Source organism: Protopterus annectens, chromosome 4.part1 (genome assembly GCF_019279795.1).
Source record: "Protopterus annectens isolate FY-2018-M chromosome 4.part1, PAN1.0, whole genome shotgun sequence".
Lineage (NCBI taxonomy): Eukaryota > Metazoa > Chordata > Ceratodontiformes > Protopteridae > Protopterus > Protopterus annectens.
The window spans coordinates 190,929,317-190,946,797 of NC_056734.1; the positions used below are offsets into that span (position 1 = coordinate 190,929,317).

The window sequence follows — 17,481 nt, forward strand, 5'->3', positions numbered from 1 at the left end:
AAGTTAGTGAGGATCTAGTCAGTAGTTGAGCTGGAAGAAGAGATTTTGTGCAGGCAGGTGGGGGGATGTAATCAGTTGATGGAATCCCTGTAAGTTGATACTACTTTGTGGAGAGTCAGTTGTAAGTTTGGACCAGTCAATGTAGACATCTCCAAGAATGAGGGTTTCATAGTGTATGTTGTGAGAAAACTAGGCCAGGATGTTTTCTAGGGTTGGGATATTATTACCAGGGGGATATATATGGAAGCAATGGCAAATTTTTCATGTGGGTTAATGTAGCAGTTAAGGATGATTAGTTCAGCTGGGAGGAAGTCAGGGATTGGAATGTTGATAGGTGAGAGATTGAGGGCATCAGAGTAAATGATAGTGATGCCATTCCCTTTTTTGGGGAATCTTATCACAGTGGTAGATATTATAGCCAGGTGAGAGTATTTCATTGTTTGTGATGTGGGGTTTTAACCAAGTTTCAGATAAAGTTAGAATGAGAGGAGAGGTGTGGGCTAACCAGATGTGTAGTTCAGTGATTTTGTTAGTGAGACTTTGAATATTTAAAGAATATATAGCTAGGTGTTTGCGTTATGGAGTGTGATGATTGTGGGGATGGGGATGGTCTGCATGAGGAGGAGTGGGGGAGGTAGAGGAAGGCTTGTGGGGTATGTGACTATGGGGAGGGTAGGGGGCCAGGATTAGGGTGGATGCCTCCAGAGAGGAGTAAGTTACTGAAGAAAAATGTCAGAGGCGTTAGCAATAAGTGTAGGTTGTATAATTTATATTTGGATTTACAGGAGAGAAGATAGTTCTGAACTAAGGTTAGTTTATTAAAGCAGTTTATGGAGAAATTGAAGAGAGATGGGGACATGGTAAAGGAATGAGAGGTAGGAAGAGTTTTAGTGATGCATGAGGTAGGACAGCATATGTAAAGAATATATGTTGCATTTTTGTAATTGAGAGTAGTTTTAGAATGAGTGGAGGAGGAGTTGAGTGGCAGGAAGTGGGTTATGAGTGGTGGAATCAGACAGGAAAGGGAGGGATAGGATAGAATAAATGTAATTGAAGTGGGGGTGGGTGAGAATGGGGGTAGGGTAGGAGAGTGGGGGCTACATCCATATGGAGAAATCAACAGAAACAGTCAAGACCTGATGTGCTTTAACACCCAAAGTACCTTTTAAATTGTCCCACACTTCACATCTGTCCATTTCATTGTCTTCTTTACTTTGAATCCATACCACATACTACCATTTTTCATTTCCTTCTGCCTTATTTTCTGATACTCCATTTCTGCCTTCTTTTCCTGTGTCTACAAATGTTCTCTTTTCCATCTCACTACTATTCTTCAGGATTGTCTCTGCATCATCCTTTTGTATTAATACGTCTCACTCTGTATCATCATTTCTTTAAGTAAATCATCCCGCAACCCGACTCTTTGGAGGGTTGTAATTATACATCCATCGTTTACTGACTCATCTTCATCAAACAGATTTCTTAGAAACATCTTCTCAGAATCCTGTACACATTCACTGGTCTTAGCATTTGCTTTCTTCTCCAGTTCTCCCACCTCTCCATCTGCCTCCTGATTTCTCTGTGCCGTGTCTGCACCTGAAACAGATTTCCCCCAGTGTGTGTGTGTGCGTATCTATACACACACACACACACACATGTATATATATATATATATATATATATATATATATATATATATATATATATACATACATACACACACACACACACACACACACACACACACACAGATAATCACCTCTGGTCTGCCTTGAAAAGAGGCCACTAACCTATTGGGAGTAACCCAGTGAACAAATAATAAATAAACATATTTGGCAGCATTTTATTCTGCATACTATTAACTCATGGGGAAAAAACTGAGTACAGTAACATCGAAGCCTGCAATGGTACTAAATTCAGGATAGCTAAACTTTGGAGGGAAGACCATATAATCTTATTACTGAAGTTGAGCAACCTTATTTTCATAGGTGGTGGGGCATAGCGGAGCTTGTCCTCATCAAATGCACTTTTGTTAAAACTAATGTTTGTATTTTACTTGCATTATTTCAACAAAGTTGTTCAGTGCAATGTCTTTGGCACTGGGGTCTTAACATAAATCTAGCATGAGCCAGGCTCATGAAAGCATTTTGTTTTGACATATTACATATATAGCATGTTGTAGAGATGAGAAATAGTAGTAGAGGAACATTTTTGGGGTCTGTGTGCTGTCAAGCCAGGGCTAAATCTTACTGCAAAGAAAATACCAGTTTATCAGAATCTAAAGCACATGATGTACCAAACCCAAATAAGGATCTGATTCTGTGAACAACAGTAGAAAAGGTCAGTTCCCATGTATAATACTGTGGAGAATTAGAAAAGAGGGATATCTTCCTTACTGGTTTTAAATAATTAGAATTTCTGCATTTTTCATTTATATGTGAATTTTATATTTGAATGGCTAATAACTCATTTTGTGAATTTTACTAAGTAATACCTTGTAGCATAGTAAAATAATAGTTTACTGTCTTCATTGTAGTTTTAATTTTTTAAGAGATTATTAGGAAAGGGACTCTGAATGTTATTCTGCTGTTTCCAGTAGTCTGATGCTTGCATTCCAGTCTGAGAAGCAAATCTTCCAGCATGATGTCGTACTTTAAAGTCAATATCTATCCATGGAGTTTTCACTGCAGAATGGAGAAGTAGATTGCCAAGCCTTTCATTCATGCAGATAAAGTTAATTCTATTTTATTTATAAAGTTAATGCTATTGTAGTCACAAAAATGTGATTCTGTGCTGATAAAGTTATTCCAAATTGCAACACCCCAGTGAGGGAAAATGTTGTAAAACTAAATCTGGTCACTCCAGTGGTGTAGATGTGTAAAACCCTAACTAATGCCCAGCCATCGCGTGTTTGATTAATGGCTCAGGTGACTGACAGAGTGGCAGAAGGAGGTGGCCATGCCCATCCTGGGAAGAGGGCAGTCATCGGTTATGCTCCCTAAGGGAAGGAGTCATCCATAGAGGATAGTTACCCTCAGACGTGACCAACAAACATGGGGTTTGGAGAAAGGGAAAGTGGGTAAGGCATATAATAATTAAAAAAATATATCACCAATTGTACACAGAGATGGCTGAGCCCCCAGGATGACCCTAAAATCCATAACTGGTCATTCCAATACCAGAGTAAGTATGGGGATAGGATGATGGCTGATTTGACCCATTGTGGGAGTGGAGCACTGGAAAACTGGCCGATGATAGAGGCCGAAGGAGGTCAAAAAAATAAAAACAAGATCTGGGTATAAATGTGATGCAGATCACCAGCTGCTAAGCAAATTCAGTCTCTGTCTCCGGGTATAGGAGTAGGGAAATCAGCAGGAGACACATTTGGATGCATTTCTGGAAAGATTTGATACTCCAAAGTATGATCAACTGGAAACATAGCAATTAGCAGTCATAATAGAGAAAGAACAAATAAATCACCAAGCAACAGGGAAATCTAAAGGAATAGATGGAATTCCCATGTACATTTGAAGTTAGGAGGAAAGAGGCTGTTAAATTTGGAATACATTGTTTAGTAATGTTTTGAAAGGGAGGGATTCTATTATCATTGAAGGAGGCAGTAGTGGTAGTGTCACTAATGGAAAGTTAGGAACTGCAGACCTGCCTCATGTAGATCAGTTGTGATTCTAAAATTAGAGTGTTTTGTCTGTATTAGAGGAAAGAATGGCAAAATGTTGCCAAAGTTGATAGATATGGATCAGTGTAGTTTTGTGGAAGGGAGACAAGCATTTAATAACATTAATGGAATAGTGATGATTCAGAAGGACTCAAAAGATAAAAAAAAATCATTTTTTGTCGGCTAGTTTGGATGCAGATAAAGCTTTGATACATTGGGCAATAAGGTGATTTTCCCCACATATCCCAGGTGAAAAATTGTGACCTCCCTTCCAGACTGATTTTAAAGGTTACTAGAAAGTTTTCAGCTAGGTGTGTAAGATAAGCCTATTTCTTAAATGGAAAATATATTGAGTTCAGAATCTATCATTCTTTTTGGTGTTTGCATTAGTGCATGTTTAGGCCTCTAGATCAGATTTTTGCTTTACTACTGGTTTAGTTTAGGTGAAAAGAGTGATGAGTCTCTATGGCACTGAGTAGAGACAGAACTTTTAGTGTGTCAGAGTGGCTAAGGATACTGAGACCATTGTTTTTTTTTTTTTTTGTGAGGAAATGATGTCGTCTCTCAAGCTGGTTTAAGTGCTTTGTGAGGTACATACCAAAGGGGCATTATATTCAGTGATGGAGCTAAAAATAAATGAGGAATGAAGTGGGACTGTAAGGTCTGTGAATCTTAAGGTGATACCAAGAAGGATAAGATGTGAAAGGCAGAAGGGATTTCTAACCTCCAGAGACATGTTGTCAAAGGAGTCTGTTATAAATGAAGGTATCCAAGTTCTGTCTATACATATATAAGTGCAAGTAAAGCAGCATTTCTTGCCGTGGAAGGGAAACCCATGATTAACATAACAAACATTTGTTTGGTCTAGCCCTTTCTGGAGAATTTGAGTATAAGAATGGGATTTGATAACTTCCCCCAGTCTGTAATCAGTAACAAACTTTGACAGCTGTATTACATTGATGTCAGCTTTTGTACCAAGCAAGTATATACCAAAGAGAAAGGGGAATGAGGACAGAGCCATGTGTAGCACTGCTGAGTATGCATTTCTGTGTAGAGCAAACACCCCCAGCCATAATGGTATGTGTTCTGTCACTGAGTCAGTTACCTATCCAATGTAATATGTATTGTTTAATGTTAAGTTAGAAAGATTGTCAGTATTGCCTGCTTGAGGTATACTGTTGAAGGCCTTGGCAAGTTTCAGATGGGCAGTGTGGTCTGTCTGCCCCTCATCAGTGGCCGCAGTAACCCTTTTAACAAAACACAACCTGGTAGAGCAGGCAGGAAGTGCTTTTTACAAAATCAAACTGGTGTAGGCAGAGGGATATTATACTTTGACATCCATGTGTTATTTTTGATCTAATTGAAAATTTGATGTAGTCCTGTGCTGAGCCTGAAAATGATCTGGTAGAATCAATGCTCTGGCCCAGACAAAAACATGTATACATAGAAATAAATATAAGGTTGACTGTATCATTGTTGGTTGGGCTATAATATGTTCCATAGCCTCGTACTTAATACTAGTGAGAATAATAGGCCTGTAATTCCTAGCACGAGTAGAGAAGTTCACCTACATACAATAGCTTCACAACAACTGCTGTCCACATCTGGTGGACTTAACAAGTGGGGGGAACCAGGGTTGCACATGTAATGGACAGATTTTGCCAGGTTGGACTTGACACTTCAGCAAACATCCAGGGATAATGGTAATGTCAGCACCCATGGAACTGGCACTTTTAAAGTGCTAAATGCCAAAATAACTTGATCAAAAATAATATCAAGCGGGAAGGTGTGACCAGGAATGAGGACAATGGATGAAGAGGGTAGGTGGGGTGAAGTTAGAAGAGAATTTGTCCTTAGTAATATTAGCAAGGTATTATTAGAGACAAATTCAGTAACTGATTGTTACTTTTAAGCTTCTTAATAAAACTGAAGAAGATATTAATGTTGTCATTTGAATTAGTTGCAACCCTAAGTTCATAGTTTGTCTTGCATTTCCTAATGTAAACTCTGAGGGACATCTGATAATTACCTATGTGTCTGAAGATTGAATACATGTTTAAACCGATACAATAATATATGATAAAAAAGGGAAATGAAATTAAAACATTTTAAGCTGTACACTCTTGTCAGTACATATTAGTATAAACAAGAATGTATATGTTTTAAGCATTCAGATTAGGTTTTTAATGCAATGTAACTGAAATTTATCATGCATTACAGTGACTGCTGTAGAATATTGGAACAGTCTTGAGAAAGCTAATAATGTGAGTGCTGGAGACATGGAAGTCTGGCAAGTTAGTGCAGTGGACTGAAACTATGCACTTTTGACGAGTTATTTCTTGCAGTCCAAGGTTTAATTCCTTCAGCTTTCTTCGCCAATTATATTCCACTGAGCAGGTTGTTTAACCAGACAGTGCTCTGAGACTTTTGAGAAGTTGCTTTAATCTCCTCAAGAGTCTCACTGACTGCATATCTGGTAACTAATTATGAACCTAAAGATTAAACGTAGAATCTGATGTTTTCCTTTTCATATATAATAGCTCTCCCCCCATGTCCTCTCTCTCCATCTCTAAGATCCTGTAAAATGTGTCCAATCAACCCTCCTGTCCTCCTTCTCTCCCTTATAACTCTACACAACAAACACCACATAACTCCTGACAGACACCCTCTCAGCACCTCCTCCCTCCCCTCCAAATTGTTGCCATAAAACCTTCCTTGACATTCAATTTCCAATGCTACTACTTGTTACTACTCCAAAGCCTTTGATACTATAAGCCTATATCACATAGCCTTTAGCCTGCTTGCTCTGAACTTAATCTATCTCTCTCCCTCCTCCTTGAACTTCTTATCTCTCTCTCTAACAGAAACCAAGCAGTAAAATGGAAAAAAGAAACCTCTTTCTTTTAGTATTCCTACAGGAGTTCCCACAAGGCTCCCATACTGGGGTCCCTTCTTTAATATATTTATAAACAATTTTACAACAAATCTATCACTCTCTAACACATCCAATATGCAGATGATGATTCAACAATCATCTCTTCTGCCACTTCTATCTAGCTATAAAAAAAAAACAACTCAAGATTCTCTACCCACTGAGCAATGATGCTAAGTAAATCATCAGCTCTCAATGCTTCCAAGACCAAACTTCACAGACTACACACAAGTTACTGAGGGTAAACAACCAACAAAACACTTAAAAACTACATCAAAAAACAACTAAAAACCCATCTACATTAAACACCCAATCCCTGCCACACTCCTCACTCTAATCACTCCTAATCCCACCTCTACTTCCTTCCTTATCCTCCTTCTATCTTTCAAAACTTTCTTTAATTCCTAGCTAAAAAACAAAATTCTTGCTTTGATGATATAAAGTCCTCCATTAAGCCCAATGTTCCTCCTCTCCCACCCATCATTGTTCCTCCCTCCAGAAACTTCAATGGCTAGGCTAACTCTAGCAAACTACACCCAACTAACAACCCCTCCTCTGTGCATTATTCTCATCCTCCTCCCTTCCATCCCTCCCTTCATCAGCCTTTAAAATGCACCTTATCAATAGATCCTACTCAAAAAAATAAAAAACCTACTAGAAAATAAACAAACCCCCCCACAAAACTATCTATCTTTCTAGCTATCTCCACACTGGAACCTGGACCACCCCATCCACACCACCCCACCACACTCCACCTTTCACATCTTCACCTCACATCTAACATCACACACATCACAGTCACAATGCCCCCCTACATAACCTCCCCTGTCTTCTCTAACTCTGTCTCCCTCCTTCTTCTTCTCTTACTCTTCTTATATTTTAAAAATATATGGACTAGACAAGCTTTAGTTTTTTTTTCCCCTACTATGCAACATCCTTTACTATGACTTTCAGTGTGAAATGATTCCTCTCAAAAATGTGTATTGCTTTTTTATTTGCTGTGTTGTATGTATGTTCTTCTCAATCTGTATTAATATTTGTATTTTTTTATTTTTTTTTTTTATTTTTTAATTTCTCTCTTTTATATAACTATCCTACTATTACTTGTACCTTATATTGTACTGTTTTCATGTATATTTTTGCTTTTTGGCTTTTTTCCCCCTCCCATTGAAAACGGGTTTTTTACGGCCCAGTGGACTATCCTGGTAAACCAACTGCAATAAATAAATAAATAAATAATTCTTCCTTGGTGATGGGTTACGTTCCAACCCTTGGATCCAACTCCGCCACATTTTCAAGACCTAGACCCGAATCTCAAGCTCCTTCCTCTACCAACAATGCACCACTCCATCCCCATCTCTTCAGGTCTCGTTTGCCACCAAGATGCAGATCTCTGGTGTCGAGGATGAGAATGTTTTTTCCTTACAATTTTCAAGTGTGATATTATAGTCTTTTTATGTAGTCTCTCCTTCCTCCTTTCACTACTCTTAGTTTCCACAGGTGTTCGGATGTTCGTTTATTTTCATGTGTTTGTCTTTACCTTTTGCCTCCTAAGTGCTTTGCACTTAGTGTATTTCCTTTATAAATATTTAAAAAAAAAAGTTTCTGTACTAGTAGCTATTTAGTTGTTGCTTAGTAGTATTTGGCTATATTATTGTTGAATAGCGCTATTTTTATTTTTTTTTGGTATTTTTGTCGCTGTTTCTTGGGTTAACCTGCATGCATGTGTTAATTATGTAGGAGAAACCGTTGGGTTTTAAAAGATGCACTTCTTCTGGGCACAAGATCCCTCAATCCAGTGCCCATAAGAAGTACATCTATTGCCTTGGTCTTAAACATCTAAAGTCAGGATGTGAAATCTCTGCCTCCTTTAATCAGTGGGTCGTATCTGATAAAAAAAAATAGATTTTTAAAGGTTTGCTACCCACCTCTTCCTTTTCTCCTAGGGCTCAAACCCCCCCCCCCCAAAAATGAGTGGCTCTGATGAGCCCAAGAAGAGTGCACCAGCCCAGACCATTCAGACCCTTTCTCCGACCCGACCCTTGGTTTTAGAGCTCCAGGATACCTGAGAGAGTCAGCATCAGATCCGAGGAAGCCTCCATCCTCAACTCCAACTATTTTCCTGATCAGTCCTGCTCTGATTTCATAGGATCAGAGTAGGTCTCTGATCTGAGATGTCTGCGTCAGGTCTGGGGGGTTGAGGTCAGCTCTGATTCTGAGGGATTCATCCCTTCCTCTTGGTGCTTCAACCCTCAACAGCTCGGGTCCGATTCTTTCTGGATGCTGTGGATCCAGGGTTGGCCCTATCCTTTCCCCCTCGGCTGCCTTGGCTAGGGGTTTATCTGGGTTCATTGGCTTTCCAAGTTGCAGAAAGGATCTTATTGCTTACAAAGCGATTTGTCTTCTCACATCTCAGATCCTCCCTTTCCTCCTTCATCAGGTCCAAGCACTGAGCCCATCATTCCTGCTCCAGGTCAGCCTAACCTGGGAAACCTTTATGCTCTTCCTCCTGAGGAATTCCCCTCTTCTTCTGACACCTTTCCTGAACACCCCACAGAGGACCTCCATGTAAGAAGATGTGCAAAAGAAGGCACACAGACTCCCCAGTGAAGTCTCTCACTGAAGACGCTGATTACTGTCGATCGCCACCTGATGATGTCTCCTTCTGAGACATCCTGGAAATCCTTAGACAGAAAGGTGGCTGATTTGCCCAGCCCAGTCCTTCTGTAGAGTCTGTGTTCATGGAGGCTTTTGAGACGGGCCCATCTATGTCCTGGCTGACCCCCCCCCCACTCTGTGAACAAACTTATTGACCTAGTTTCATGCAGGGCCTGGAAGGAGCCGGACACTGAGCCATTCCCATGCATCTGGATAGATTCCTAGTCCCAGTAGCGGACAGAACACATTGCTGCAAGGATGTCACAGTTGATGCCATTGTTATGTCAGCAGCCACAAAAAAAGGAACTAGCCAACCAGAGTTCTTCTGTCCATCCACTGAACAGGGAGTCCAGAGCAATGCATATCTGGAAAGTGCATCTATGCCTCAGCCATGTTTGAGGTCATTAAACTATTTGGCACACATTACCCACTTGCAAAGAGATTTGATCATTTAGCTCTCAAATTCTGTTGCTGAGACCATCTTGGCAGAGGACATCAAAAAGGTCTCTCCCCAAATGGCCACTCTATCATCCATTGCCAATTCCTCCATGAAGTCAGTCTCCCATACGTGGACGGTATTTCACGAGCAGCTAGCTCAGGCATAACCATAAGGAGACATGCCTGGATGAGGCTATGTGACTTTGCAGAACCTTTTAAGATGGCTTTTGTTAATGCCCCCCTTCAATGGCTCCTCCTTGTTTGGGCCATCAGTGAAAGAAATGCTTTCCTAAAGTGAGCAAGAAAGAAAGACCCTATATGTTGTGGGAATCAAGTTTTCTACTCCTCAGAGGAACTTTTCCAGATAATAGAGAGGAGGGAAGAACATTTGGTTTCATTAACCTCAGGTCTTTTCAGGATCCACATGGGGATACCTCCCCCAGAGGCAGAGGATGAGGTTTCAATGGTAGAGGGGTCCGCAGAACCAGGGCTTCAGAGACTCTTTCTCTGAGAGGCCCTATCAGCAATTCTGAAGTGCTGCCTGACTGACCATCTCTGGAGGCAGTCAGGGGCATATTTCCCTGCAGCTGGATGCCTGGAATAATCTTACAAATAGTTTTTGGGTGCTAAGTATAATATCCAGAGGTTATTGCATTCCATTTTCCTTTCCATCTCTGAAACCATGGAGGAAATTCCCTGACGTTCCACCCAGTCAGAGGAAGTATGCAGCTCAGGAAGTTCAAAGGCTGCTACAAAAAACAAGTCATCCAAAAGGTCCCGACCGAACAAATAGGATTCGGAACTTGTACTGCTTCTTTCTGGTGCTAAAGAAAACAAAAGGCCTAAGACAAATTCTTGATCTAAGCAATCTGAATCTTTATATAAAGAAGTCCATTCTGAGAATGATTACAGTCCAGTCCATCCTGCCTCTTCTGCACAAGGATGATTGGATGTGCTTTAGAGATCTCCAGGATGTGTACTATCACATCAAAATAGACAGGTGTTCCAGGAGACACCTGGGCTTTCGGCTGATAGCCAATCACTACCACTTCAGAGCATTGCCCTTTGGACTCACCAGTGGTTGTTCACCAAATGCATGGCAGTCGTAGCAGCTCACCTGAAGCTCAAAGGATTCCAGGTGTTTCCCTATCTAGATGATTGGCTCCTCATCACCCCAACAAGGTATCAACTTCTACATGCCAAGGATTACTTGTTTCAGATATCCAACTCCCTAGGCATCACTATAAATCTTGCCAGATCCAACTTGACTCTTGTACAGAACCTAGAATTCATAGGAACTCAACTGGATACTATGAATCAAGTGGCTTCATTACCTCTTCACTGCATCATAGCTCTGAGAAATCAGGTGTTGGGATTTACTGTCTCTTCCATCCCCTCCTGCAAGATTAGTGTTACAAGGTCTTGGATAAATGTCAGCAGCTGCTATTCTAGTCCCACTAGCAAGATTTCTTTATGCAAATCCTCCAATGGACCTTGGCGGTACAGTGATCTGTTCTTTATAAGCCTCTATCTGTTCTAGTCAAACTCCCTCCAATTTGCAGATGTCATATTCAATGGTAGACACAGTCAGATGACCTGTTGTTGGGAAGGCCATTCTCTCTTACCACCCCCCCCCCCCACAGCCACAGTGACCCCGGATGCTTCCCATTTGGAGTGGTGGAGCATTACAGTGGAAAGGTGGTGCAAAGGCACATGGTCCTCCTTGGGGACCAAGCTTCATATCGATGTCCTCAAGATGGGAGCAGTCCTTGTAACATCGCAAGCCTTTCAGAACATTCCCCTCTGGGGATGATTGCTATCCATACAGACAATTTGTCAGTAGTCTGGTACATCAACAAACAAGGAGGAACCCATTCCTGTCCATTGTGCAAAGAAGCCATGAGAGTCTGAGAATGGGCTATCTCTTCAGGCCACTTTCTAAGTGCAGTGCAAATACCAGGGAAAACTAACACTCTGGCAGACAGACTCAGCAGGTCCATTCTAATTCCTCATCAGTGGTCTATGAATCAATCAGTAGCAAACATGATTTTGGGGCTAAACTTGCTGTGACCTGTTTGCCTTCCCCTTCAACAACAAGCACAGCAAGTACTTCACTCTGATCCCCCTTGCGTGGGAGTCACCAAGGGATGCTCTGATTCACAACTGGCCCCCAGGACTCCTCTATGCTTATCCTCCTCTTCCTTTGATCCCAAAGTTCCTACGGAAAGCAAGCAGGCTGAAAAGCTCAGTTATACTCATTGCCACTTTTTGGCCTCAATAGGTGTGGTTCCCCCTTTCTCTGGTCTCACCTCAAATATCCTGCATGGATAGTGGAGCCCAATCAGGACCTCCTATCTCACCCCTCAGAATTCCAGCATCTAAGTTTCCACGCCTTCAAGCTGACTGCATGCTTTCTGCAATTTCAGTGATAGTAAGACATTCCAGACTGACTTCCCCAGTCCGTAACATTATTTTGGCTTCCCAGAAGCCAAATAGAAAAGATTTTCCGTATGGGCTTCTAAAGAAAACATTGACCCTTTTCGGCTCCTACTTCAGCCATCTTTCTATTCCTCAGTAGTCTTTTCAAAGAAGGAACTAGTTTTTCCCACCATTAAACTTCAGTTAGCTGCAATATTCAATTTTCATGCTGGAAATTAATCTCTGTCTCTGTCAACTTCCATGTTATGTAAAGCTTTTATGAAAGGAATCTTCCTCCTTAGTCCTTCATAAAAGATCCTACTCCCCCTTGAGACCTCACGGTGGTCCTCCAGGGCTTGTCTCAGAAACCCTTTAAATCACTAAACACTTGTGACATGAAGCTTCTTTTTTGGAAAACAATCTTTATGGTCACTATTACTTTAGCAAAACGAATTTATGAACACTTGTCAGCTAGGCCTCCTTACATAATTTTTCATAAAGATAGGGTATCTCTTCGAGCTAACCCTTCCTTTATGCCTAAAGTGGCCACTGCATCTAACATTAATCAATCAGTACAGTTCCTGTTTTCTTTCTGAATTTTGCTAATAAAGGTAAATCTATGCTACATCTTCTTGATGTTCATAGATGACTATGTTTTCATCTTCATAGAACAAAACAGTACAGGAAGAGTGATCAGCTGTTTGCAGCTTTTTCCCCTAACCACTTAAGTCAAGCAGTTTCCAAAATTACTGTGGCCAGATGGAATACTGATTGCTGCTGCCACTTGGTCAAAGATTCTTACCTTTTTTGCACATTACAAATTAGACATTGTTTCCAGAAGCAGGGCTTCCTTTTCTTCGACAGTGCTCCGGCATATTTTTCCTCAAGGGCCTCTCAAGAGTTACGTAGCTGGGAACTCTGACCCATCAGTGAGTAAGAATAAAAGGACATAAGATTTAGAAGTTGTGTACTTACTATAACTTGGCATCTGTGTTGTCCGTTTTCATTTTTCTTCACCTTCCCTCCCAGCCATCCCCTGGCCTTGTTACTCCTGGAAGGATCTTTGGATGAGTTTTGGAACAGTCACATTCCAAGTTTGAGCCTCAGTCCTTTTTTCCATCTGTTCTCTCTACAGTCCAGTGGGTGGTAAGGTAGCAGATGCAATCTGAGGAGTTGGGAATGGTGTGGTACATTATGGAGAAAGGGAGGAGCTCGAGACCAGGGTCCAAGTGTTGAGAATGTGGCCAAGTCGGATCAGAGGGTTGGATCTGTAACCCATCAGTGAGAAAGAATTAAAATGTACAACACAGATGCCAAGTTATGGTAAGTGCATAACTTCTAATTCGAATGGATACAAACTGCTATATGATAATAAAGGAGATGAAATTAAAACAGATGCTCTTTTTTCTTTTGACCATTGTAATTTAGATATTTTAATAATCTATAAACAACCCATATATAAAGCATTAATGTGATGATATATATGTGTGTGTGTTATATATATATATATATATGTGTGTGTGTATATATATATATATATATATATATATATATATGTATATATATATATATATATATATATATATATATATATATATATATATATATATATATATATATATATATGGATTCACTTCAGAAGCTCGAAATACTGAAATATCGAATTTCAATACTTCAAGCCCAGAAAGTTGAATCCACAAAACCACGAAAACTCAAAACTGCGAAATTCAAAATCTTGCACACCGGATATTTTGAATTTCGCGGTACTAGTATACACACACACACACACACCATTCTCCCCACACACCCCTACTTAAATATTCTCACTCTGAGGTCGCACTGCATACAAACGCACTCAAAACACCACCACACAAGCTGCATTCTCCACACACACACACACACACACACATCACAACAACAAAACCCACTGACATACACCACAGCCCCTACCCAAAATCCTTAACACACACACGCACTTAACTGAATACATAACCACAGTGAAAGTTCAGAAGAGTGAAATTCAAAACCTCCGATATTTCGTGCTTCTGAACTCGCTGTTCTCAGGATTCCACTTTCTGGGCTCGAAATACTGAAATTTGATATTTCAGTATTTCGAGCTTCTGAAGTGAATCCATATACATATATATATATATATATATATATATATATATATATATATATATATATATATATAGTGGTCTTCACAATGAAGGTAATTACAAACTAGCATAAGTGAGTGTAAGAGAGTGGAAAGAGAATTAGAAGGGTAGGTTGAATGGGTTTTTGGTTCAAACCAAGAACATTAATTTCCATAGAAGAGAATCTGTTTACTTCTAGTTTAGTTATCGTTCATATTAACTATTTCTTTGTCTTTGTCAAATAAAGTGAGCTTCCAGTTTACAGTTTTCCTTTTGTTTTCGTACAGCCATTATTGTTAAGACATGAGTTATTAAAATCATAGAATAGCAATTAGTAATAACAATATGTATGTGACTGAATGTCTTATAAGTGTGTTTCCTTAAAAGCAAATGGCTTTGAAAGTAGCAATCCAAGAGGTAGCTTGTTTTAACTATTTAAATACATATTATACAAGTATCTTTTTTAACAAGAAACCCATTTATTTCAGTATGATATTAATAGATTAAATACAAAGTAATGTACAGTTCTAGCTTTAAAGAAAAGAGATGAAGAACAACAATCTTGAGGACATTTTTACTGTAATTTTACTTTTTTTTGAAAAGAACTATACCTTTTACATTTCTGCTCATAAATGTCTAGGATCCAGTATTCATTTCACTTGAATGTCTTTCCAATCATCTATAAAAGTCATATTGTCACTTTTTTGCTGCGCTATTTCTTATAGATACTTGTATGTATCTTGCCAGACAGTTGAGTTGCATTTGTATTGTACCATACATACATTTAAGAATAAAAATAAGAACCATGTATATTGCAGATGATAATATTAACATTAGAAAAAAGAACATGTAACTTTGTCAGGATTTTGAAAAATGTTATTTTTCCCACAGGTCCAATATATATCATCACTGAATACTGTCGCTATGGAGACCTGGTAGATTATCTTCACAGAAATAAGCATACATTCCTCCAGTATTATGCTGAAAAAACTAGGAAGGAGTCTGAGATGTACAGAAAAATATCTGAAGATGGTCTGAAAAATGGGTATTGTACTTATTGCTTGTAGTCAGTGTTTCACGTTTTAGCTAAGTGCATGTTTTTTATGTAGATATATATATATATATATATATATATATATATATATATATATATCTACATATACTGAGTTGATGATTTCACTGTAGGGCACTGATCAAAAGACCCTTGTGTCCTACATGTATTCAAGCATAGAGGTAAGGGTACATGCTTATAACTGTCTGATATGCCACTTCTGTCTTATCCTGTTTGTTCTTATCCAAAACACAGAAATGTGGTAAATGGGAGATAGCCCTGTAGTTCAGTTTTGTTTAGAAAATGTATTGGGCATATTGCTTCTCATTTAGCTGGTAAGATTTCAGAAATGTTCATGTGAGAAAAGGTAGTCCACTGATTTGTTTTTCCTTACATTATTACACAAAGCCACTACATACTTTTTGTTGTAAGAGCTCTGATGCTGGAGAGCTGAAGGCACCTTAATTCTAAAATCACATGATTCAAATCTGCCTTTTTTTTTTTTTTTGTTAAGATCCAAAAGAAGAGCTCAAATCACTAAGAAGGGAAGATCAACAACCAAAACTTCCCTCCTTGGTGATTTGAGCTCTTCTTTTGGATGTTAAAGGTTTTTAGTGTGCTGAACTCGTTTCTTTTCTTTTTTTTAAGGCAATAATTTATATCTGGTTTGGGAATGTTCCCTCTATGGGTTTCTGATTTCCATTTTAATTATACTCATAATTGCCAAGATTGTTGGTGAGCACATCTGAAAAGAGGTTGAGATCTTGCTTTATAAGTGCCCTTTCAGAAGTTTGAGACTTGAAAATGCAAAGCCCGAAAATACAAAACTTTGTGTGATTTAACACAAGTCATATTGAATTTGAAAAGTCACTGTAAAACATTTAAATCATTTTTTTTTTTTTTTGCACAATAAGCCCCCATATACCATAGTCCTCTTATATGCACATTAAACTTAGACCACTGTAACTCAGGGAAGAGGGAATACAGCAGATTGAGTTAGTATGCATTTCCCTGTACTCGTACGTAAATTCTTGTATTTCTGAGGGATCACAGTTATGGTCCTCTAACATGAAGCGGGAACCTTGTTTTTTAGATGAGGAAAACATTTTTGAATGCCTACACTCCGAAGAAATGTCATAGCATAAGGTAAAAAAGCAGCAGTGTTTTTAAAACATCTCTGTGATAATCAGCGTGCATAGACAATTAATTTTTTAATGTACATAAGCACAGTGGCTCAATGATTAACATTTATGCCTCATAACTCCAAGGTCCAGGTTCAGTCCCGACTTCCAGCCACTTTTTATGTGGTAACTATATGGTCTCATTGTGTCAATGTAAGTTGCCTATAGATATTCCGGTTTCCTACCATATACCAAAAATATGAAGATTGACTACCTTTGCTAATATGTTTTAATATGTCACATTTACACTTGCCTTTCTGGCCCAGCTCATGTCTCGAAAACGTCAGGTGAAACAGTTCAGTTAACCAAATGAATAAAATTAAAGAAAAGAGTATCATAAACGTTTTAAGGCTGTATTATTAGGGATTTTGTGTTTGATAAATACCATATACCATTCACTTCAAGTTTGTCATATTCATACCACCACTCTTAATAAAAATAGCTCTTTACAGTTTAAGCAAGATCTTATTTCTCAGAATTTTCCTAAAAATGAAGGAAGCTTTTTCCATTTCTGCTAATATACTGGATAACAAGCATCACCAATACAACTTTTACATTTATGTGTATGTATAATATAAGTTTGACCAGTTTGTTTGTGTCAGTTATGAGCATTGGAAACTAAGTAGCATATAGAGGCATAGAGTAGCTTGCTTGTAGGTTTTAGATACATTTATTGATAGAATTTCAAGACTTCCCATACATGTCAAGCAGAGTGCCTCCTTGGCCCTCTTCAAAAGGAACCTTGATGATTGGATGAGAGATAGGAAATTCACCCTGGGGATCATGTCAGTCGCCCTGCTAGACAGGGGTCCAGAAAAGTAAATACTGTGGGAAGAAATAGCCAGAGAATTGTTATGGCTAGGATTGTATAGGCCCTAGGGCTGATAGCCAAGTACCAATCTATGAATCTATGAACCTATGGATGGGTTTGAGAAAGATTTTAGCAGCAGACCTGGCTTGTGAAAGTGAGCGATTTAATGATTGATGAG

General features: G+C 39.1%; 1 protein-coding gene across 1 annotated transcript in view; it reads left to right on the plus strand.

The window, feature by feature from the left end:
* Window positions 1-17,481, plus strand: part of PDGFRB (platelet derived growth factor receptor beta) — a 743,049-nt gene that overhangs the window by 440,071 nt on the left and 285,497 nt on the right. Inside the window, exon 14 of the mRNA XM_044070754.1 lies at window positions 15,152-15,305. Within this exon, the coding sequence (XP_043926689.1) occupies window positions 15,152-15,305 (154 nt within the window). The remainder of the gene's footprint in view (window positions 1-15,151; window positions 15,306-17,481) is intronic.